We start from the raw sequence: 25,886 nt of genomic DNA, 5'->3' as shown, positions 1-25,886 counted from the left end.
CACCACCTTCCCTTCTCTGTCTGTGTCCACTCCTCCTTCTCCCTCTCTCCATCTCCTCTTCCCTATCTCTCTCTTCACGTAATCGCCTCCAACGCAATAGAAGATTTCTGGTTCTTACCCCCTCAGTATTCTTTTCCATACAGTAACTAATATGCGTGACAAGTTTGGCTGAAATCGATCCAGTGCTTTAGGAGAAGATTTGGAACATGTATGCATATGTACATCAATTTTTGTACATGTATGGATTTGTGGCGTCCCATTTATGGTGCGAGTGCCTTTGCAGCAGAGTAAGGTGGTCTACGTGTAAATGCGGTCATGAAGGGATGTTATATGACCTCTCGAACATTCGCGTTTCAGTGTGAATTGTTGACAATATTATCAAGGGATGGAAACAGGGCCAGGGGAATGGTTAGAAGCATACAATCACAACTGTTAGTATAACGTTATTCAACTGAATCCACCTTCCTTGCCTCTAACTAAATATACACGATGACCTCCATTAAAGCTGTGAGCGCTAAAAAATATTTTAACTGTACCAGCACAACAGTGTATCTTTGAATCCCTGTGTTTTGGTTTCGAGGGTAGATAAGCAGTGCGTACCAGGGCAGAGCACGGTGACGAGCCGCAGCAGCCTGCGACACAGAGCCTCCTTGGCGCGCAGGTGGTCCTCGGGCAGCGCGGCGACGCCGGCGGGGCCCTGTCCCAGCAGCTGGGCCAGCGCGAGGCGCGCCTCGGTCAGGTAGAAGTGGTCGTCGGCGAGGCGCGCCGCCGCCTCGTGGCGCCGCACGAACTGCCAGCAGCGCTCCGCGTCGCCCCGCGGCAGCGCCGACAGCTCCGCGCCCGCCGCCTCCAGCTGCTGCAGCACCTGCCCACACCACGAGGCGCCCGCGCTGCCCACTCGGCGACTCCCACAAATCCAGTACATGCACGAGATACAACAACTTCCACCGGTACTGCTGAGATGCTACGGGAACCGTAAGCTTCAGCCACGCATTTTGCTCTGCTCATAAAATTCCCAGTTCCCTGAAATATATCTAGTGATCCTGCGTACATACAGGGGATAGACAAAATAATGTGAACAGTGGTAGTAATGGGATGGTTGTGTCTGACGGTTAACAACCCAAGTAAGGCACGTATTGCGCTGGACTGTGCGTGTTCAGTACGAACTAGGCATCAGTGCAGATTTTTTACGACTACTGCACATTTCGTATTTGCATTCAGAGGCCGAGGTCGACGTGCAACGAAAGACCTAACAGAGTTCCAAAGAGGGCAGATTGTGGGAGCCCTACCAGCTGGAGCAGCAATAACCAAGACAGCCAACTTATTGGATCCTTGAAGAGCATCTGTTTCAACAGCCATGACAGCCTACACAAAACATGGAAAGACATCATCGTGTAGATTTAAAAAAAAAAACTAAACTCCTCCCGAACAGGCCATGAAGGCCCAACGGTACCTACCGGCCGCCGTGTCATCATCAGCGCATAGGTGTCACAGGATGATAAACTTAATAGTGGGATCAAATAAAAACTAAGTGACAGAGATCGCCGTTGGCTAACACGAATTGTGTCAAAACATCACAAGACTACGGCGGCTAAAGCGACTGCAGAGCTCAACAGCCATCTTCGAGACCCGTATCCATCGCACTGTCCGCCGAGAACTCCATAAAGCAAATCTTCATGGACGAGCTTCTATACCGAAACCATTAGTGACGACAACCAACGCAAAGTAGCGTAAAACATGGTGTCAGGAGCATAAATTCTGGACTGCTGATCGGTGGAAACACGTCATGTGGTCCGACGACTCAACGTTTTCGTTATTTCTAGCAGCGGGCCGGGTTTAGGTCTGGTGAACGCCAAAAGAAGCCTGCAATCCCGATTCCTTGATTACAACGGTTAAGCGTGGAGGTGGAAGTGTGATGGTGAAGGCGGCAATATCATGGTATTCTGCTAGTCCCATCATTACTCTCAAGAGCCGTGTTACAGACAACGACTATATGAACATTTTAGGTGATCAGGTGCACTCCATGATTTAATTGTTGTTCCTCAACAATGATCCCATATTTCAGGACGATAATGCACCCATTCACGCAGCCAGGACAGTACAACCGTGGAACGAGGAACATGCATCTGAACTGCAACGTCTTCCTGGGCCAGCACAGTTCCCGGACTTGAACATTAACGACCCTTGTGGGCAGTATTGGAGCGTAGACTCCAGAGAAGATTTCCGCCTCCCTCGCCACTATAGGACTTAGAAGATGCTCTGATCGAAGAGTGGCATAACATTCCACTGGAGACTATACAATCATTATATGCCAGTATTGCAAGAAGAATCGCAGCTGTGTTACGGGCAATAGAGCATTCCCAAGTAAGTACAGGTGTTTACATTATTTTGCCTATCCCCTGTGTGTGAGTTTTCATGTTATCCGCTAGGCTCCTAAAGAACATAGTTTTGTACAAATGAAACAAAACTTGAAAGACGTCTGTTTCTGGGTAAAGGCCTCATATTTAGGAGGGTCTATCTGGACAAGGATGCTCTTTTCTATGTCGGCGAGGATATGGAAATAGAGGATTGTGTTAAGGAGATAATGCCCAAGAAATCTTCACAGGAGAAGGCTCGTCTGCTTGTCAACAGCTGAGTTCTACAGGGCCGCAAAGATATCAATCGGGGTATCGAAACTTCTCAAGGATACTCCTGCTAAAACTATGCTCGAGAAAGTACAAGTGCGCAATCGAAAGGTCTCGCCAGGGGATTGGAGGGTAATCAATAAACCCTTGTTGTGGTAGTCGGCGAAAAATTCCTGACGGTAGTGCGCTAACAGGACTTGAAATTACACTTACGGTTCTTACAGGTTGCCGTCATGATAATCAGACATGGGAAGCGACCATTGCGGCAATGTGGAGGCTGCAACTGCTGCAGATAAACCTGCAATAAAGGGGAAACTGCCAACCTAAGTCGTCTTCTAAGAAAACAGGAGATGGGAGTGGCCCTGATCCACGGACCTAGTCTATATAAAGGCCTCGTTGGAACTGCAGGTAAGTTGATTTATGCTATAAATCTAAATAGCTCCAGAACATGCATTTATTTTAAGAATGGAATTTCATTGATGCCCATGGCGGACTTCTGTTAACGATAGAAGCACGTGGGATATTGTATTGGCCTGAGCTTACCTTCCTTAAGAGGACAGTATTCCTCGTTCCCAGAAAATGAAGTGACTAGTAGACAGCTGTTCACACAGAATTAAGAACTGCTGGTTGGTTGTTATGCCAATGTACACAATCTGTCGAGAATTTTTGCTCTAGAATAGCTTGGAGATCCTGAATAGAGGCAGGAGACCTACATTCAGGAACATAAGAAGGAAAGAAATAACTGACATTCTACGTTAAACAACGGGCATGTGTCATTGGAGCCATCCTTAACTAACCATATGTACATAAGTATGAAGTTGAAACAGGTGTTAAACGGGCCATGGCCTATAGGAATCCTACGAAAACAGACTGGGACTCAGAGGAAAGACGTCAACTCACGCTAATGTGAAATCAGAACTTCGATAAGGAATCTAGTAGATGTTGAGGATATGTCAGACGCATTTACTTCTTCCATTATGACCTCGTATTCAGAAAACTACTCAATCACGAAGAAGTGCACAAACAGGAAAGTAACATAGTAGACAAAAGAACTGGAATTGCAAAGGAAACAGATAAGAAGACTGTACAACTTTGCAAGAAGAAAACGAGAATGGGGAAAATACAGGGAGGCCATTGCCAAATACAACTTTGCGATCAAGCAGGCGAAACTATCATCCTGGAAGGTATTCTGTGAAGACGTGGAAAGTATAGCTATTTGCACCAAATGTCACAAAATCCTCACCAGAATATCAACTAATCCAGGAGGTACTCTACGGAAGGAGGATGGTGAAGGTACAGGGATAGCGTATGAGACGTTTGATGCTTCTCTAGGCTTATTTACCTCAATAAGCTCTGCCAGACAACATAGACCAAGATTCAATTCCTGAGAAGCATTGATTTACAAATAATAAGACAGAGAATGTGTCGATTTCAAAAAAATCCAGTGGGCATTGGGAATGATTCAACCATTCAACTCACAAGGCCCAGATGGAATCTTTCCAGATCTACTGCAACTAACAGGAAAGAGTTTAGTCAAACTCCTATGTAGATTGTTTAGAGCTAGCCTATCAGCAGGAATCATTCCTAGTTCTTGGAAGACAGTCAGGGTTGTTTTCATTCCGAAGCCAGGGAGAAGTATCATACCTATGCCAAGATTATGAGACTAATCAGTCTTTCCTTCTTTCTTCTTAAGATGATAGAATAACTGGTTTATGTGTTGTTGTTGTTGTGGTCTTCAGTCCTGAGACTGGTTTGATGCAGCTCTCCATGCTACTCTATCCTGTGCAAGCTTCTTCATCTCCCAGTACCTACTGCAACCTACATCCTTCTGAATCTATTTAGTGTATTGATCTCTTGGTCTCCCTCTACGATTTTTACCCTCCACGCTGCCCTCCAATGCTAAATTTGTGATCCCTCGATGCCTCAGAACATGTCCTACCAACCGATCCCTTCTTCTTGTCAAGTAGTGCCACAAACTTCTCTTCTCCCCAATCCTATTCAATACCTCCTCATTAGTTACGTGATCTACCCACCTTATCTTCAGCATTCTTCTGTAGCACCACATTTCGAAAGCTTCTATTCTCTTCTTGTCCAAACTAGTTATCGTCCATGTCTCACTTCCATACATGGCTACACTCCATACAAATACTTTCAGAAACGACTTCCTGACACCTAAATCTATATTCGATGTTAACAAATTTCTCTTCTTGAGAAACGCTTTCCTTGCCATTGCCAGTCTACATTTTATATCCTCTCTACTTCGACCATCATCGGTTATTTTACTCCCTAAATAGCAAAACTCCTTTACTACTTTAAGTGTCTCATTTCCTAATCTAATTCCCTCAGCATCACCCGACTTAATTTTACTACATTCCATTATCCTCGTTTTGCTTTTGTTGATGTTCATCTTATATCCTCCTTTCAAGACACTGTCCATTCCGTTCAACTGCTCTTCCAAGTCCTTTGCTGTCTCTGACAGAATTACAATGTCATCGGCGAACCTCAAAGTTTTTACTACTTCTCCATGAATTTTAATACCTACTCCGAATTTTTCTTTTGTTTCCTTTACTGCTTGCTCAATATACAGATTGAATAACATCGGGGAGAGGCTACAACCCTGTCTCACTCCTTTCCCAACCACTGCTTCCCTTTCATGCCCCTCGACTCTTATAACTGCCATCTGGTTTCTGTACAAATTGTAAATAGCCTTTCGCTCCCTGTATTTTACCCCTGCCACCTTCAGAATTTGAAAGAGAGTATTCCAGTCAACATTGTCAAAAGCTTTCTCTAAGTCTACAAATGCTAGAAACGTAGGTTTGCCTTTTCTTAATCTTTCTTCCAAGATAAGTCGTAAGGTCAGTATTGCCTCACGTGTTCCAACATTTCTACGGAATCCAAACTGATCTTCCCCGAGGTCGGCTTCTACCAGTTTTTCCATTCGTCTGTAAAGAATTCGCGTTAGTATTTTGCAGCTGTGACTTATTAAACTGATAGTTCGGTAACTTTCACATCTGTCAACACCTGCTTTCTTTGGGATTGGAATTATTATATTCTTCTTAAAGTCTGAGGGTATTTCGCCTGTCTCATACATCGTGCTCACCAGATGGTAGAGTTTTGTCATGACTGGCTCTCCTGAGGCCATCAGTAGTTCTAATGGGATGTTGTCTACTCCCGGGGCCTTGTTTTGACTCAGGTCTTTCAGTGCTCTGTCAAACTCTTCACGCAGTATCTTATCTCCCATTTCATCTTCATCTACATCCTCTTCCATTTCCATAATATTGTCCTCAAGTACATCGCCCTTGTATAAACCCTCTATATACTCCTTCCACCTTTCTGCTTTCCCTTCTTTGCTTAGAACTGGGTTGCCATCTGAGCTCTTGATATTCATACAAGTGGTTCTCTTCTCTCCAAAGGTCTCTTTAATTTTCCTGTAGGCAGTATCTATCTTACCCCTAGTGAGACAAGCCTCTACATCCTTACATTTGTCCTCTAGCCATCCCTGCTTAGCCATTTTGCACTTCCTGTCGATTTCATTTTTGAGACGTTTGTATTCCGTTTTGCCTGCTTCATTTACTGCATTTTTATATTTTCTCCTTTCATCAATTAAATTCAATATTTCTTCTGTTACCCAAGGATTTCTATTAGCCCGCGTCTTTTTACCTACTTGATCGTCTGCTGCCTTCACCACTTCATCCCTCAGAGCTACCCATTCTTCTTCTACTGTATGTCTTTCCCCCATTCCTGTCAATTGTTCCCTAATGCTCTCCCTGAAACTCTCTACAACCTCTGGTTCTTTCAGTTTATCCAGGTCCCATCTCCTTAAATTCCCACCTTTTTGCAGTTTCTTCAGTTTCAATCTGCAGTTCATAACCAATAGATTGTGGTCAGAATCTACATCTGCCCCAGGAAATGTCTTACAATTTAAAACCTGGTTCCTAAATCTCTGTCTTACCATTATATACTCTATCTGAAACCTGTCAGTATCTCCAGGCTTCTTCCATGTATACAGCCTCCTTTCATGATTCTTGAACCAAGTGTTAGCTATGATTAAGTTATGCTCTGTGCAAAATTCTACAAGGCGGCTTCCTCTTTCATTCCTTCCTTCCAATCCATATTCACCTACTATGTTTCCTTCTCTCCCTTTTCCTACTGACGAATTCCAGTCACCCATCACTATTAAATTTTCGTCTCCCTTCACTACCTGAATAATTTCTTTTATCTCGTCATACATTTCATCTATTTCTTCATCATCTGCAGAGCTAGTTGGCATATAAACTTGTACTACTGTAGTAGGCATGGGCTTTGTGTCTATCTTGGCCACAATAATGCGTTCACTATGCTGTTTGTAGTAGCTAACCCGCACTCCTATTTTTTTATTCATTATTAAACCTACTCCTGCATTACCCCTATTTGATTTTGTATTTATAACCCTGTAATCACCTGACCAAAAGTCTTGTTCCTCCTGCCACCGAACTTCACTAATTCCCACTATATCTAACTTTAACCTATCCATCTCCCTTTTTAAATTTTCTAACCTACCTGCCCGATTAAGTGTTCTGACATTCCACGCTCCGATCCGTAGAACGCCAGTTTTCTTTCTCCTGATAACGACGTCCTCTTGAGTAGTCCCCGCCCGGAGATCCGAATGGGGGACTATTTTACCTCCGGAATATTTTACCCAAGAGGACGCCATCATCATTTAATCATACAGTAGAGCTGCATGTCCTCGGGAAAAATTATGGCTGTAGTTTCCCCTTGCTTTCAGCCGTTCGCAGTACCAGCACAGCAAGGCCGTTTTGGTTAATGTTACAAGGCCAGATCAGTCAATCATCCAGACTGTTGCCCCTGCAACTACTGAAAAGGCTGCTGCCCCTCTTCAGGAACCACATGTTTGTCTGGCCTCTCAACAGATACCCCTCCGTTGTGGTTGCACCTACGGTACGGCCATCTGTATCGCTGAGGCACGCAAGCCTCCCCACCAACGGCAAGGTCCATGGTTCATGGGGGGGGGGGGGGGTTTATGTGTATGTTAGGGAAAACAGGTTAACTGAGGTTCCCCTGCATGCAAAACAATACGCATATCAACCAGGCGGATCATGTGAAACAGCGCTTCTCCAACTTGTTGGGGTGGTGGGAAACGCACCACACTCTCAGGAACGGGCTCCCTGCATCTCCCTTGATATTCTCATGAAGAGAACCGTGACAAACACACTTTTTCCAATATGACTGGGCAGATCGATTGAACAAAGGGTCCTTAGGGCAATCGGAACGCAAGTTTACCGCCCTGTAGCCTTTTCTGAACATCAGACAGATGCGTACAAGCTATGGAGAGAAAACTGCACAATTTCTGTTCCGGGATACACAGTGGGACAGACGATGCCACTTTGTGTCCACATAGAATGACATCCTTTTTTATTAAAGTATGGTAAAGTATTGCTTGCACTGTAAAAAGTGGCCTCTACTAGGAGCAACGTTTGAATATGTTATAAAATTTGACGAAAAAGGTGTAAAATTGTAAATAAAGACCAAAGAAGGTTATATAAACCTTCTTCTAAGCACCAGGAGGAGACAACAAAGCTAACGAAAGGAATCGCTCGCATGACGACGTCCTACAATGCTGTTGCCTTGTCAGCCCTCTCTACAGATGGGGCGACGGCTGGACACTGTTGAAACGTGTCACAGCTGCCAACGTCACTACTAACAGTCAGAAACTCGTAATCCTTGCTAATATAGGTTACCTCATTGGTTTGACACCAGAGTGGCTGGGCCACAAGACTCCGAAATTGTACTTGTAATTGGATGCACTGCGTTTTTATCTATGGAACTTTTGACAAAACCTTCATGGTAACAATGTAGTGATAAAAACGCTCACGAATTCTCTCTTTCCAAAGTACTGTGGCGAGAGCTCTCAGTTTAGTAACCTTTGTATCAATGGTTGACACTCGACAAGTCACTGTGATGATCTCTGCTGTATCCGCAGGGCACAAAGGCTCCACGCTGCACAGCCAAGTTAGAACGGTTGCCTACGCTGCAGGTGTAAGCGGCGAGACGAATTCGCCGCACTATTTTGCTTCGCCAGTTACGTAGCGAAATTATAGCGTGCTCAGGATCATACTGTCCGCCGTGTATTTATGAGATTGCACGGACGACGACAATGTAGGGAAGGGGACAATTAAGTGGAGAGTCAGCTGGTCTACTTTCAGGGCCGACGTCTTTCCAATGTATAGCTATTTGCACTAAATGTCACAAAATCCTCACCAGAATATCAACTAATCCAGGAGGTACTCTAAGAAAGGAGGATCGTGAAGATACAGGGACAGCATATGCGACGTTTGATGCTTCTCTAGCCTCAAGTCCTTTATATACTTTATTCAGTAATAAATTTTGTGAACTTTTACTCAGTACTGACAGAATATTTTCTGCCTTCTCAATACAGCTCTCTCTACTAAGGTATCATATTTAGAAGACTATATATGCAGATTGCAGAGGTCACATGGGTTCCCGTCAAATGACCGAAGTTAAGCACTCGCGGGCTTGGCAAAGCACTTGGATGAGTGGCCGTCCAGGTCTTCTGAGCGCTGTTGGCAAGTGAGGTGTACTCAACTCTTATGAGCCCAGTCGAGGAGCTACTTGACTTAGAAGTTACGGTTACAGTAAAGAAAACTTAAACGGACGGGAGAGCAGTGTGCTGACCACATGACCCTCCAGATCCATAACCAGTGACGCCTATGGATGAGGATAACACGGCGATCCGTCTGTACCACTGGGGCTTGAAGACCTGTGAAGGCTGAGTTTGTTTGTTTGTATATGGCGATTACTCGTATACGAGTTTTATTTTTAGGGGAGATAAGTCGTGTGGAATAAATCAATTGTTACATAGAACAGCAACTCCTATGACACTCCTTTGGTTAGATCAACTGCTAGCAGATGCGACCGCCTAACATCTTCATCTACTGCCTGGTAACACAAGCGACGTTGACATTCGGTTGAGGTGTGACGCTGTATCGGTCTTATACGTACCTAGGGTTTACCAGAGACCAGTATGCGGGAGTGTAAGTCAACGTGGATCACAGAGATTCTATTCAACGAGATTAACGTAGGGAGAGCGTGACACAATAAATTACTTTTGATTTTCATTTGGAGGGCAGATACAGCCTTCTGTTATGGGATGGAGGTCATCCGCTAGTCATCCTGCATCAGCAAGCGAATACCCAGAGGAATAATGAATATCATATTCATCGAGCTCGAGTACGAAGATGACACAATTAGTGCTGTAAGTAGGAACTGTGAAAACCTGGAAGTGATCAGTAATGGGGTTTGAACGTTTGTTGCAAAAAAATGAGAGCAATTTGTACCACATCTGATTTGACTGGAAGACTCTTCGTAGTGCCGTGAAAATGAAAATTTCGTCAACGCTCTAGAACTAAAATACTGGCCATTAAAATTGCTATACCAAGAAGAAATGCAGAAGATAAACGAGTATTCATTGGACAAATATATTATACTAGAACTGACATGTGATTACATTATCACGCAATTTGGGTGCATAGATCTTGAGAAGTCAGTACCAGAACAACCACCTCTGGCCGTAATAAAGGCCTTGATACGACTGGGCATTGAGTCAAACAGAGCTTGGATGGCGTCTACAGGTACAGCTGCCCATGCAGCTTCAACACGACACCACAGTTCATCAAGAGTAGTGACTGGCGTATTGTGACGAGCCAGTTGCTCGGCCACCATCGACCAGACCTTTTCAGTTGGTGAGAGATCTGGAGAATGTGCTGTCCAGGGCAAGAGACGAACATTTTCTGTATCCAGAAAAGCCCGTACAGAACCTGCAACATGCGGTCGTGCATTACCCTGCTGAAATGCAGGGTTTCGCAGAGATCGAATGAAGGGTAGAGCCATGGGTCGTAACACATCTGAAATGTAACGTCCACTGTTCAAAGTGCCGTCATTGCGAACAAGAGGTGACCGAGACGTGTAACCAATGGCACCCCATACCATCACGCCAGGTGATACGCCAATATGGCGATGACGAATAAACGCTTCCAATGTGCGTTCACCACGATGTCGCCAAACACGGATACGACCACCATGATGCTGTAAACAGAACCTGGGTTTATCCTAAAAAATGACGTTTTGCCATTCGTGCACCCAGGTTCGTCGTTGAGTACACCATCGCAGGCGCTCCTGTCACTGATGCAGCGTCAAGGGTAACCGCAGCCATGGTCTCCGAGCTGATAGTCGATGCTGCTGCAAACGTCGTCGAACTGTTCGTGCAGATGGTTGTTGTCTTGCAAACGTCCCCATCTATTGACTCAGGGCTCGAGACGTGGCTGCGCGATCCTGTCACCTCGACTGCTAGTGATACAAGGCCATTGGGATCCAGCACAGCGTTCCGTATTACCCTCCTGAACCCACCGATTCCATATTCTGCTAACAGTCACTGGATCTCGACCAACGCGAGCAGCAACGTCGCGAGACGATAAACCACAATCGCCATAGGCTACAATCCGACCTTTATCAAAGTCGGAAATGTGATGGTACGCATTTCTCCTCCTTACACGAGGCATCACAACAACGTTCCACCAGGCAACGCCGGTCAACTGCTGTTTGTGTATGGGCAATCGGTTGAAAACTTTCCTCATGTCAGCACGTTTTAGGGTTCGCCACCGGCGCCAACCTTGTGTGAATGCTCTGAAAAGCTAATCATTCGCATATCACAGCATCTTCTTCCTGTCGGTTAAATTTCGCGTCTGTAGCACGTCATCTTCGTGGTGCAGCAATTTTAATGGCCAGTAGTGTAGAAATGTTCCCGAGTTGTTTCAGTCTGTTTAGAATGGTGTATTATTGAAATGGACAATGAAAACTCTGGACTGAGATTGGAAGTCTCTAAAGGAAACTCTGGGACAAGTTTCTCCATCATGTGGGGCACTAGTTTCAGCGTCTTCTTCCAAAGCGACAGCCAGAACAAACATAAAGGGAACAGAAGAAAAAAGAGCAATAAATTTGTTTCAGAGATCTAGAGACAGTAAAGATGGAAAATACACGATTAAAATGGTTACATATCAACTTGATCCACGGCAGCAAAAGATTAAACTCAGGAACATGAGAACTAAGAACAACATTTTAATCGTTGAGAACAAAAGTGAGGAGGACTCCAAGAAAATTTTGGAAAGTTTCGAAGCAAATGAGGCTGGCTCTGAGCAATATGGGACTTAACATTTATGGACATCAGTCCCCTAGAACTCAGAACTACTTAAACCTAACTAACCTAAGGACATCACACAACACACAGTCATCCCTAACCCCGCCGGGAATCGAACCCAGGAACTCGGGCGCGGGAAGCGAGAACGCTACCGCACGACCACGAGCTGCGGACGAAGTAAATGAGGTTTTAAAACGTGAACCCTCTAAAAGGAAAGCACATATACTTATTCTGTTTCATGTGGAGGTAGATATTGAGGAAAACAGCTTGCTCGATAACATATACGAACAGCATCTGCAAAATGATATAAACGAAAGGAATTTGATCGTAAATTAAGGCCAAATTCGGAATGGGACCCAGAAAAAGAGAAATTAGCGCGTGTATACCGCATCAGATCCATTATCGTGAGAGATTACACGTCAGTGGAGACATGCATGAAATGCAGAAACACTCGCAGTTTGCTTACACTGTGAAGAAAATTGGGACATAAAGGCGGGGTATTAGAAGTTCGCAATTTCTACAGAGTGGTTTTCTTGTAAGAAGAGAGGTAAATCATGACACCAGAAAAAGACTGCGCAACTGTTACATGGGGAGATATTGCGTCGTGGCTATGGCACCCGGCCAGCGAAAGCCAACGAGTGCAGGCGCCTTTTGCTCTCTCTCGCTGCGTGTATGGAGGATGGTGCTGGTGCAGGCTACGCGTGTCACATTCGGATAAGGCTAGACGTGGATGTGACGGTAACATGCTAGCTTGCCAGTCCAGCGAGTAAATAGACTCCAGGTGGTGGTGTAGTCGAGATTGTTTGCCAATGTTGCGGTGCTAAACGTTTATTCTATTTAAACTCCGTTTAGCTTGGCCTTCTCGCTACTACTGTCGGGCAGCGCGGTGGTGTAACGGGTATAAGAGCAGTTTTTTTTTTTTTTTTTTTTTTTTGGTGACTGAGGACACTGCACTGAACAACATTACATCAGTAATTACTTCATTTTCAGACCCATAATTATGGCTATTAGGAATAATTTGCTTTAAGTTAGTACCTCCAAGCATATGTGGCGGGAGCAAGGCATTAATGGTTATTTTTCCGTGGCCAGCAGGTCAGGTGTCGAAATGTTGGCACGTGGATGCAAAACGGTTAGTCTATACTGACAGGCGTAGTCCATTTAGTGGTGCAGTTACGACCGTACAGAAACTATCAGGTCGTAAAGATTGTGAAGCGTCTGTGGGAAGACAGTTGGCCGCAGAGAACACGACCAACACATTGATGTATGTACCTATCAAGGTGCTATCTGCAGCTACATCCATTACACCCTGTGAAGTGTCTTCAAGGCGTTGTCTTTTCCTTAGTTATGGCTCTCGGCCGTAGTTGCGTCGTCGGTATGAGTGTGTTTTTAATGCTGTGTAGTTTCAGTGTACTTGTGTTCAGCGTAAGTCAAGGAATTTTCGTGCAAGACTAAATGCGAAGATTATTCTTTTTGAATTAGTATTAAGCTTGGAGTTTTTCCCACTGATTACCTATCGAAATATATACCTATGAAAATATAAACGTAAAGACCGGAAATGACAACTTACAAGGCATAAGTGAGATTCACTGTAGGAAAAAAAATTCGTCAAGATAACAAAGAAATTGGGTAATATCATTGATATGGAAGAAGGAAGTTAATCAAAACTGTACATTAACCGTTTAATGAAAAACGTGCACTACAAGACAGTAAAAAGAAGAGAAGACCCTAGGCTTGGAAGATGAAGATGACATGGCCTGAAGAAATCAACACAGATGCAAACAAACTACGTCGGAAACATTGTTTACTTATCCAAAATGGTTCAATAAGTACGAAGGTGTCAGACACCAAATGACAAGAAGATACAAAATTCAAGGACGTGAGCAGTTTAACATGTAACTTTGATGATAATTGTAATCAGATCAGAATTGCTATAATGCAAGATAATACAGTCCGAAGCAGAAGGGGAGGGGGAGGGTGGGGTTGGGCATTCGGCAATGAAGGCAAGGTAACTACAAAGAACATATTCACGACTGGAACTAGTTAACATTAAAAATGGTCTGCAGATATTACCCAATATGAATCCACACAATACTGTTGAAGATATACACGAGTCACTTGAAGAGCTTGTGAACCCACAGGTTATAGATAACCAGTAGGAAGATACGATCAAATTCGCAACACTAGACGAGTTAGAAGTTCTACTTAAAGCATTAAAGCACATTTTGAAATTAAGACACCAGCAGGGGAAAATTGTAATATTTCCAATACTGGTGGCGGCAGACTGAACCCAACTTAGCAGATACAATTTACCATAGGGATTGAAAGAAAGCTGACTCTGTTACGTAAAGTGTTTACCAGGAGAAATACAATATTTGATATAAATAATGTGTATAGTGATCCTGTACAGGCTCGTGGACGTCTAAGTTATTACATCACACTAGGAGAGGTGCATTTAAGATACTGAGATAGTTAGTAACTATAATCAAATCTGAATGAGATTTGCACTCTGCAGCGCAGTGTGCTCTGATATGAAATTTCCTGGCAGATTAAAACTGTGTGCCGGACCGAGACTCGAACTCGGGACCTTTCCCTTTCGCGGGCAAGCGGTAGAGCACTTGCCCGCGAAAGGCAAAGGTCCCGAGTTCGAGTCTCGGTCCGGCACACAGTTTTAATCTGCCAGGAAGTTTCATAATCGAATCTGATTATTATTATGTGAAGCTTTGTGAGAAGCTACGGTCATGACTGAGTTATTTAAACTAGCAGAAAAGACGCATTTTGACGCAGCACGTATTCAGGAATGATGTGTGAATCAGAATAAATTGCCAAACGTACCTGCCAGTTGTAGGATAATAATAGACAATCGTATTTATTAGGAGATTAACTCTGCTAGGACTTGGTCAGCTTTGTGATGACGTTACGGATAATTTAGAATCAATTGTTATGTATAAAGAATTAGTGATAATAAATCTTCGTTTTTCAGTTGGGCCATATGAGAAGAGCTGTATTGATAGCGGACAAGAGACGACATGTAATTACAATGGATTTAAGCGCACACTCTGGCATGTGGTATAGTGACTTTACAGACCTATTGGCTTTGACCTAATGGATGCAATTAACGAATGTAATTTACTGGTAGTAAAAATGCCAAACAACCTGCCCACATTTCGGAATAGAGCAGGAACTGGCTATGATACTGATATAACTTTAGTGAACAATGAAGTATTTTCAGGCATTATGAAACGATGTTGGATGAAAGTGCTCCCAGAAGTGACCACAATACGATTTTATGATGGTTAAGAATAGACGGGAGGCAAAATCAGAGGGATGTATGGCTAACCGTTGCAACATTAAGAGGGAAAATTGATCCTGACTAAAAACCGAACAGAACGTAGTACAAAGGGAGGCGGTTGATATAACGGCAGATGGAAGATATTTTGAGTAACGCCATCAGCTTAGTTAGGGGGATTACTAAGCCCGGAGCACAAGGTTCATAAAGAGTGACAGAAGAACTAACTGAGCTAAGAAAGGAGGTTCGAAAGCACCGGTGGTTGTATCAAGGTGCCCTGTGGCGTACTGGAAGTGACTGGTAGAAAAACTATATCAACAATGAACCGGCATTTAATCCCTGTGGTGTACCCTATAAGGTAATGACAAACAAAATAAGGGCTCCTACATTGTTGTCAACACTGAAAAGAGAAAATGTAGAAATGACACAAGAGTCTCCAGTCTGTTGATGCAAACACTATTATCAGACGATACAGCAGAGATGAAGATGATAATCAAAAACAACTTCGAGCAAAGATAGAAGACGAGTACGATAACCATAGTGGAGGAGTGCCATTCGCTCAGGAGCAATAAGAGTAGTCATCAGACTGTTGAAAAAAAGAGAATCTTTGAGACCTGATGGTACACCACCAAGGCGTAAGATAACAAAACGCCATTTTTGACAGGCCTAACCAGTGACTGCTAGCAGAAGAGAAGAATTCCGACATCACGGGAAAAAGTTGAAGCAACGATCCTTAAAAAACGGGAAGAGAAGTCATATCGACCTATCTGCCTTATAAATTATTTGGATAAAATACAGGAGTACCTATTATGCAGGAGAGTCGTGCGCCTGAGACAGTTGAAAAGCCTGAATCACAATCAATACATATTCAGAAAGAGACATTCATCGCAGATGCCACAAACCAGACAATTAGCCTTGTTCAGGGTTCAGATTAGGTATATGCCATAGGAATACTCGCCTGACACCTTGTGGTGGCTAGCCTTGTTCTCTTGGCTGCTTGAACTGGAATGTTCTACTGTCGTGTGTAGGAGCCTAAGGGATGTAATACAGCGCCGCCCGGCGCCGAGGATGAAGTGAGACGTTTCAAGCAGAACCGGTATGTGAGACTCCTAGAAGCTGACAGGAATGGCTTAACTGAAGTATTTGCTTCACTCGGAAATGGTGGCCCATTTAAAGTCTGCTGGATAACAAGAGAGATTTCGCTAAGGAACAAACATTTAGGAACACTTGAGCAAAGCACAGGCATTCCGTTACAAATAAGTGGGTTTGTCGTTGGGTGGCAGCTTTCTTGACAACCCAGGAATGTAAACAACCACTTGAAGCAACATCTATAGACGTACAGTTCGCTGGGGAGATTACAGCCAGCATTGGGAACTGACACAACGAGGAACAGCGTGATAACGAGACGATAGTTCTTGGGTTGCACGCCAGCCATCGCAGGATCGGAAATATTCACCCTGTATGAAGACTGGAAGGTGCAATTACTCAGTGTCGATCGTTCATTGGGTGGGATTGCAGATTAAACACACCAATGACAAAGACAATACGATGAAAAATTCAGCGCCCTGGAGGACAGAGTAAGGAGGATCACGGGCAAAACTGCCAAGCAGAGGGAAATCAGTCGGGCAGTCACTCAGTTAATCAAATGGTCGGCCAGCAGGCAATGTGAACGGAGCGCTAACAGAGTGGACAGTCAATAGATAGCGGGCAAACATACACCAGACGTCAATAGTCAGTAAGCAGAGGAGAAAGTCAAGACACTTTTTTGTCTGAAGTCTTATCATCTTGATGATATGCAGTTATATATAGTGTGTTAGGGGAAAAGGTTGAGCTTTTTTGTATTAGCATCGGCCATCCAAGGTTTGGGCACTCTAATGGGTGTTCAAACCCGCTGTTACGTGACCAGTACGCTTCTTTAACGCGTCCTTCGTCCTAGATGATGGGGGTTACAGCCGACAGAAACTGATTGCTTTGGGTAATTTATATTTCTTCTATCGTGCAGGGGCAACTGTGTCTACCGTACCTAATTGACGTGTCATTCCTCGCAGGGCGTCGAATTTGTCAAACACTCTTGTGGTTTTATCCTGCACTCTTTTTATTTAAGGTACTTCTCTTGTAGTACGTTGTGTAACTCTTGGTTCCGAACCCTTCAAGGGATCCTGTGATCAAACTGAGGCACCAGTTTAGTAGTACTCGTCAAGCCGTATAGCAGGGTGGCATTGTAGAGCTGTAATTTCGTACGTAGGCTCAAAAATCAGAGCTTTTCGGGAAAGGAATGACAGTCCCCATCATCCTCATTCCCGCTGTTTTCTTCTGTCAGATGTGTGTCGTATAAAGCAGCTTTCTGTCGAGATGTACTCCCAGGTAGATGACTGTATCCGACCTTGGACTCAGTTGTTCTTGTATTTGGAGCCTACTATTGACAGTCAGTTTTCTCTTCGTAAAGACAACAGCTGATATCTTCGCCGGGTTATTTGTTGATTTGTTGTCTTTTGCCCACTGTTCCATGAAGCTAATTGCCTTTGCATCCTCGGTGCGAGGTGAAACAATCGCTTTCCAGTGGTAAGGAACGTTGTGTCATCTGCATATAAACTGACAGACACAACGGGAATGTCTTTAACATATAAGTTAGAAAGTAGCAGCGAGATAACGGAGCCTTGGGGAATCCGCCCGGTGACTAATCTTGATGTCGAGTTCTGGTCTTTGGTACGAACACAGAGTCGTCTGTGGTCTAGAAAACTGTCAATAATTTTGAGGCATCAGTCTGGAAACGCAGCGGTCTGGTGAGGTCAAGAGACAGTGATAAAACAGCAAGCAGGAAGTCTGAGGTATCAGACGAGACAGTGGGTTTACCTCATGGAGGCCTAGAAACCTACTGTCAATCCAGTCTTTGGACTCTGAGTCAGATCCTTTCTTCCATTTAAATGTCTGTCGTCACTTTGTGGCATACACATCATTGCTCCATATTGAATGGACGAATCCTTGCCATCCAATGCATAAATCTTGAGGTGCCCGATTACATTTCCTCGTCCGGCCTCGGGTCAGTGATCCCAGGAGCAGTGCGTCAGCCGCCGATTGCGCTATATGTAAATGAACAGAATCGGCTATCACGGAATAAGGAACGATTGGAGACTCCCAGAGTGTCACAACAAAGCCGCAGAACCCGAAGATGAAAGCTGGCAGCCGTTAACTTCCCTTCACGCAAAGAACATGGCGTGATCGACGCACTGCGGCGAACTTGCATCTGTCGCGCACCCCTTTATGCAAAAACTGACTTCGTTGAGTAGTAAGACGAGGTAGCCTGTTGCCCACATCACTTTCCTATTTTGTGTGTCATGTATGTGTCCAGTTAAATGGGACCTGATATTTATATTTGTATTAATAGTAAAATAATAAAAGTATATGTTTCCGTGTTTTAATCCTTTAATGATTTGTTTTCAATGTGACTGTGTCACCGCTCGCTTAACGTTTCGGATACAAGTGGGAAACATGAGAGTCTTGTCAGGATCTGGGAGCAGCCTGCAGGAAACAGAAAGCCCCACGAGGGTACCTGTTAGTGGACGCAACGCATGGGCTGATATCGAGATATACTAGACGGCATAGTGTACAAGCAACCACTGTGACATATATCATACCCCTACAACTAAATACGAGAAAGTTATTAAGTTTAAGATATTTGGTACGATGGCAATTTTTTTTCCCAATCTGTGATCGGTTGTGAAATATAAACTACAATGAAAATCGCAACTTGTATTTGAATCAATTAGCTAGACCTTCCAGCTAGCCGGCCGCTGTGGCCGAGCGGTTCTAGGCGCTACAGTCTGGGACCGCGCGACCGCTACGGTCGGAGGTTCGAATCCTGCCTCGGGCATGGATGTGAGTGATGTCCTTAGATTAGTTAGGTTTAAGTAGTTCTAAGTTCTAGGGCACTGATGACCTCAGCAGTTAAGTCCCATAGTGCTCAGAGCCATTTTGAACCTTCCAGCTACTGCTCTATAAAGTTACCGCTCTGACTTAGGCATCTGTCATAGGGTAATACCAAGTTTCCAACATCCCGGTAATAGAAGGCAGCTACCTGTGATTTCTGCTAGTTCCTTATGCTGGTCTGCAGCTCATTGTGTGTGCCAAAATGCTGTTCTAAAGCGAGTGGAACATGTGAACGAAAAGATAAAAATCAGCTGGAGTCAAGTCCGGGCTGTATGGTGAATTATCAAACACTTTCTATCGAAAACGCTGCAGGAAAACGCTGCAGGAGCGTCATCGTTGCACCTGCAGTGTGCGGCCGATGATTATCATGAAGAAGGAAAGGCATGACTGTTACGTTATGGGGGCCGCATGAAAGCAGGCGAAGCGCCTCAGCAGGTCTTCACTTGGTGGGAGACTCTCTTTTCTAAGCATTTTTACTGTGTGCGCAGACGTGGAGTGACGCGATATACTGGCTTACTAGAGACGCTCCGTATTTTTGCAAAGTGTCGTTGGAAAAGAATGTGAATTCTTAAAAGAACGTGTGGTTGTTTGTGTTTGCATTTGCCGCAGCTGCAGGCTGACTGACCTGCACGGCGGCCATGGGCTGCTGGCAGGAGCGGCACCACCAGGGCGGCTCCTCCTGCTCGTCCTCCGGCTCCTGCTGCAGGCTCTCCCCCGCCGGCACGCACACGCCCTCGCAACCCCTGGGGCAACCACACCGCACACTTCAAGCTGCGTCTACAAATACCACATGCCAGGTGGCTGTAATTTGCGTTAATACGGAACCGATTTACCCCAGAGAAACATTAGTTCCAATTTTGGCCACCAGGAGCAAATCTGGCGCTGTAAATGCAAGAAAGACGATAGGAATGTTTATGTAATGGGTCAGGAACAGGACGAGTGAGAAAGGCGTAATGCAGATGTTATTATTAACCGATACATAGACTGTAGACGTTGATGAGATGCTGTGCAGCGCCAGATTTGCACCTGGTGGCCAAAATTGGAACTATTTTTTCCAGCCTACGTATTAACGCATTAGAATATCTACCAAGTTCTGCTGCCATAAGATAATTACAGCTCACACTAGTGAGAACCTGCACTTTAGTTATAAACTCCCAGTACTATACACACAAAATATCTCTAGTCCCCACATGCTAGTGACTATTAGCCGCATTACAGTCTTGCCAACGGTTATAAGCCCATAAAACAGTTGAGGTTTTCGCGGCCATATCTCTGTGTGTAGGCTGTTGCCGCTCATCTGAAAATATCTTGCCAACAGTAACGTAGTGTGTGTTTTTTTTTTTTTTTTTTTTTTTTTTTTTTTTTTTTTTTTTTTTTGCCGTTAAACCAGCACTAGTGACTATCATTTTCAAACATTCATCATTCACTGCCGGTGGCTGTCTAGAATATGTAACGCCGGAAATCCATATCCTCCTATTTCCATCTATTGTACTATAAACTTTTTCCTTATATTTTTACCTGCAGACATGACATTTCTGTGTCTTTATAAATTCTAATTGTTTTGCTACTTGTATATATATATATATATATATATATATAGGCATTTAGGCCGATGTATAATTCCTTTGTTTTGTAAATATTATTTGTATTTTTATGCTGGGTCTGGCCTAGGGAAAACTATGCTATCGAACGATTACTTCGATAGGTCGTGTGGAAAACCGAAGTGTTTAGGATCTTTGGTAGTGTTAACTCTGCCGCATGGAGCGCGGGCAGAGGGGGTCTGGCTGGAGTAGAGCGGTGGAGCAGGTGTGTTGTGTGACGCTCCAGCGAGTTGCCGCGCTTTCGGGGTTGGGCAGCATGTAATTGCGCTCGACTTGCTATGGTAGTTTCTGAAACGGGGTCGCGGACGGGAAGCATTAGCTGGCGCACATCAAGAGCCCGTTTCGCCTGGTGACCGGGTCGAGAAGAAGGCGCGCCAACATCCAGCTTCTGCAACAGCGACGGCCGACAATGAGTGACTGTCGCCACCTCCTCGATCGACGACTACAAACCTTCAATCAACCAACAAAGAAGACTGGAAGCACGTAAAGTTTTAGAACTGTATGGCAGACCTCAGTTTTTCAAACTGTTAAATTTGTCTCACAAAATTACAGCAACTTAGCATGAACCTCTGTTGCTCATTGTCCCAATTGCATTACCAAGCAGGGTCCCTTCCTTTTCCGGAATGAACCCGAGTGTCGTTGAAATTCAAACGCCAGGATTAAAGTAATATCATTCGATTTCACTGCCTTAATTTCAAAGTTCAGTTAAGGTATTCATAGCTGACTACAATATTTGGATTACACAAGCACAAATTAAGAATGCGAGTTTTGTTACCATATTTTAGCTTACCTGTGACTGCAGCTCAGCTTGGTACGTACTAAATTTTACTATTGTTAATTGTTCAGAATCATTTAATTCAAGTTCGAAGTTAAATCTCTTATTTCTAAATTGCGTAGATTCAAGTAGCTTTTGAAATGATTGCTGAGGTAGCCCAAGATTAATCTTATTTTATTGAATTTCGTAGTGCTTCAGAAACAAAGCTCACTATTAATTTCAGTCACTAAATTAACTTCCAGTTTCCCGGTTTTATTAATTCTTTTGCTTAATTAAGTCAGAGTGTAGCGAAATTTATTACTTCTGACAAACATTCAGTTTTCACACAACACGTGTCAACCTTCAGTTGCCACGCTTTTAGTGCTAATTATATGCGCAATAACCTTTCTTTTTCAGTTATTATAGTAGCTGTCCATAGGACTGGCGACCGTTATTTTCCCCAAATCTCAAATACCTAATTAACACTTATTAATTGTTAACGTAACGACCGCATATTTACTTTCTTTATTAACTTTACCCCTTTTCAAAATTAATTTCCACCAGTTTCATTTGCATTTTTCCTTTCATTTAGATGTAACCCTTTCCTCCCTCTTTACCGACAGATTAACTTTGGTGACGATTGCTTTTCTTAAATTTCCATTAGATACACGCGGTTTAATTTTTCACTGTCATTAAGGTCGATAAGTGAGGGGCAGGTTACAAATAGAGTCTGAGTCTGACGCTGAAATGGCTAGCTGTCCTCGATCGAGGGTTGTGCAGGGTAAGCAGAAGAATGCTCTTCCCGTGGGGGTGAGAAACAAGAAACCAAACTTTGTACGAACTGTCCTGAGGTGATGTGGTGCTACGTTCTCTACATTTAGTGAGTTAGCGCAGCTGCGCAGCGAAACGGGGACGGGAGGGAGGGGGGGGTTGCTGGCATGGTGCTGCCCACACTTTCCTCTTCTTGTCCTGGTTGATATTCCATTTCGTTCATGTCTTGATCATCCTGTACCAGTTTTCAAGGGTGAAAACTGGAACGGATCCGATTGTCTTCAGGTCTTCATTCGAGACCGCCATCCATAGCAGTGTCAGTTGGTTCTGAGTGAAGAAAGTGGTTTTCGCTGGGAGTGGAGGTTCGGTTTTGTCAGGAGGGGTGAGAGGGTAGCGATTGTGGTAATGAGGATAGGTGCCGTCCCGAATTGATGATGAGATCTCCTACAACTGTGTCTTCACGCTTCTCCCCGTTGGAGACAGTCATGTGCAAGCGCTGGAGCAGCCTTCGTGGTTTGCTGGGCGCGGACAGCGTCGGGCGCGGCCTGTTGCGTGGCCGCTGGGGACGGGGCGGCTGGAGCAGGCGCCTCTTCTTCTTCTGTGGCCACCTCCATGCCCTCGTACATCTCTGCGGAAACCATGGAGGGCGTACATCTGCATCACGGTATACACCCCCGTCGTCAGCCCCACGGTGCGGGAAATGGAGAGGACGAGAGCCTCTTCTTCCGCGGCGCCTGCAGCGCGCGATGGACGTGTTCCGTTTCCGCTTTCCAGCCAGTGCTCTCTGCCGACATGGCAGTTTTGAGGGCGGCGGCTGCGTCGTCGCTGGCAGCACTTAGCTCCACGCTGGTGCCACCGGTGTCGAGTTGCGCATCTTCACGGCGACACCGCCCGTTTCCCCCTCTCGAGTAGGGGGAAAAGGGGCGGGGCGGCCGCCGTCGCCTCCTGCTCGATGCCGCTCTCTACCGCCTCTTCTTGGTGGCCGCCTTGCGGGCGGATCATCATCTTCTCTCCGCGGCTCCAGATCGTGATGTAGCTGTAGCCGTGAAAACATGCCGTGTATGTGCCGCCATAGTTGACACAGGTCGGCATGGCATCAGGTTTCTTCGTACAGGTGCGTGTCTCATGCACTTTCGCTCGTCTCGTAGACGCCGCAGGTCTCTGCAGTACTTGGCGACGTGACCGAGCTTCTGGCGGCTGTAGCACGCTTCCATCTTCTTCTTCGTCTTACTGGCACGGTCGTTCACGGCCAACTTGAGCAGGAACTGAACCGCAGCAGCTACTTTGCCTCCCATTTCGCGTCCGGACATGTCGGCGGCGTGTAGGCAAGTGAGAAGAGCGACAGCAGCAACGATGTGACCCGCAGAGGGTCGAGCAGCTGAAAAGCATGGAACAGGGTCCGCGGCCAGAGGCTTACTGTACCTATAGCTCCAACGTCTGAGGGACTTTCGCTTACCGCTGTGCTTCATCGTTAGCTATCTACAACGGTCGTTCGCTGCAGCTTGGGAATCTAGGCTCCGTTTATCTTGAAATTATCCACTTTCCTGCTGTGACTGTTGTTATGTTTGTTTATTTGCATTGCATCCCTGAGCGAGCGGGCGAGGTAGTTCCGCTACACAGCGCGTGCTGCCGAATTTTATTACGTATTCGGTCTCACACAGAGCATGCTCTGTCACAGACGATTTCCCCATCTGCCCCATCCTGCAGTATCGTTTATCAGATGAGCTCGAAAACGGCACTCAATATAAATTTAGGTGCTAAGGTACACTCATTACTAACGTTTCTTAAAATTCAAACCTGTGGGCCATTTGTTTAACATTTTAGAAGAGATGGAAAGGATGACGTGTCTTAAAACTGCGCTCGAGTTTATCCTCAATGGGCAGACAGAACTACATCAACATTCCATTTGGAAAACTTTGACTGGGCACACAAAACATGCACAACCGATTGGGGGGGGGGGGGGAAATCAATGCAAATACTACCTGATATTTTAAGGAGGGAGACCTTTTAGCTCTAATATTTTGCATTTTGTTAGCACTTCATTTATTACCTCTTTGCCCTTCTTTTTATACTGTAACATACACTCCTGGAAATGGAAAAAAGAACACATTGACACCGGTGTGTCAGACCCACCATACTTGCTCCGGACACTGCGAGAGGGCTGTACAAGCAATGATCACAAGCACGGCACAGCGGACACACCAGGAACAGCGGTGTTGGCCATCGAATGGCGCTAGTTGCGCAGCATTTGTGCACCGCCGCCGTCAGTGTCAGCCAGTTTGCCGTGGCATACGGAGCTCCATCGCAGTCTTTAACACTGGTAGCATGCCGCGACAGCGTGGACGTGAACCGTATGTGCAGTTGACGGACTTTGAGCGAGGGCGTACAGTGGGCATGCGGGAGGCCGGGTGGACGTACCGCCGAATTGCTCAACACGTGGGGCGTGAGGTCTCCACAGTACATCGATGTTGTCGCCAGTGGTCGGCGGAAGGTGCACGTGCCCGTCGACCTGGGACCAGACCGCAGCGACGCACGGATGCACGCCAAGACCGTAGGATCCTACGCAGTGCCGTAGGGGACCGCACCGCCACTTCCCAGCAAATTAGGGACACTGTTGCTCCTGGGGTATCGGCGAGGACCATTCGCAACCGTCTCCATGAAGCTGGGCTACGGTCCCGCACACCGTTAGGCCGTCTTCCGCTCACGCCCCAACATCGTGCAGCCCGCCTCCAGTGGTGTCGCGACAGGCGGGAATGGAGGGACGAATGGAGACGTGTCGTCTTCAGCGATGAGAGTCGCTTCTGCCTTGGTGCCAATGATGGTCGTATGCGTGTTTGGCGCCGTGCAGGTGAGCGCCACAATGAGGACTGCATACGACCGAGGCACACAGGGCCAACACCCGGCATCATGGTGTGGGGAGCGATCTCCTACACTGGCCGTACACCACTGGTGATCGTCGAGGGGACACTGAATAGTGCACGGTACATCCAAACCGTCATCGAACCCATCGTTCTACCATTCCTAGACCGGCAAGGGAACTTGCTGTTCCAACAGGACAATGCACGTCCGCATGTATCCCGTGCCACCCAACGTGCTCTAGAAGGTGTAAGTCAACTACCCTGGCCAGCAAGATCTCCAGATCTGTCCCCCATTGAGCATGTTTGGGACTGGATGAAGCGTCGTCTCACGCGGTCTGCACGTCCAGCACGAACGCTGGTCCAACTGAGGCGCCAGGAGGAAATGGCATGGCAAGCCGTTCCACAGGACTACATCCAGCATCTCTACGATCGTCTCCATGGGAGAACAGCAGCCTGCATTGCTGCGAAAGGTGGATATACACTGTACTAGTGCCGACATTGTGCATGCTCTGTTGCCTGTGTCTATGTGCATGTGGTTCTGTCAGTGTGATCATGTGATGTATCTGACCCCAGGAATGCGTCAATAAAGTTTCCCCTTCCTGGGACAATGAATTCACGGTGTTCTTATTTCAATTTCCAGGTGTGTATAATAAGAATCATACAGTGACTGTGTTATGATATTTTACATCTTCTTGTTAAGTGTTATGCTGCTAAGACTGGATATCCCGGTTATGGTTTGCACGGAGATTTTCCTATCTTCTGGTGCTTTTACGTATTTATACAGGTTGAAGTAAAAACGCCGCACTTGGAGGTCGGAATACGATTTGGAGGTCGCCATGCGATTCCTCATCCAG

The 25,886-nt window shown here is 45.4% G+C and overlaps 1 protein-coding gene across 1 annotated transcript in view; it reads right to left on the bottom strand.

Moving 5' to 3' along the window:
• LOC126162468 (SET domain-containing protein SmydA-8-like) overlaps positions 1-25,886 on the bottom strand; it is a 264,899-nt gene that overhangs the window by 58,911 nt on the left and 180,102 nt on the right. The window contains exons 6-7 of the mRNA XM_049918999.1: positions 19,674-19,791; positions 601-865 (exon numbers count right to left, since the gene is read on the bottom strand). Coding sequence (XP_049774956.1) covers positions 601-865; positions 19,674-19,791 — 383 coding nt within the window. The remainder of the gene's footprint in view (positions 1-600; positions 866-19,673; positions 19,792-25,886) is intronic.

This window comes from Schistocerca cancellata, chromosome 2, assembly GCF_023864275.1.
Source record: "Schistocerca cancellata isolate TAMUIC-IGC-003103 chromosome 2, iqSchCanc2.1, whole genome shotgun sequence".
Classification (NCBI taxonomy): Eukaryota; Metazoa; Arthropoda; class Insecta; order Orthoptera; family Acrididae; genus Schistocerca; species Schistocerca cancellata.
Note: the sequence above shows the minus strand (reverse complement) of the source record. Positions and strands in the feature narration are given on the sequence as shown.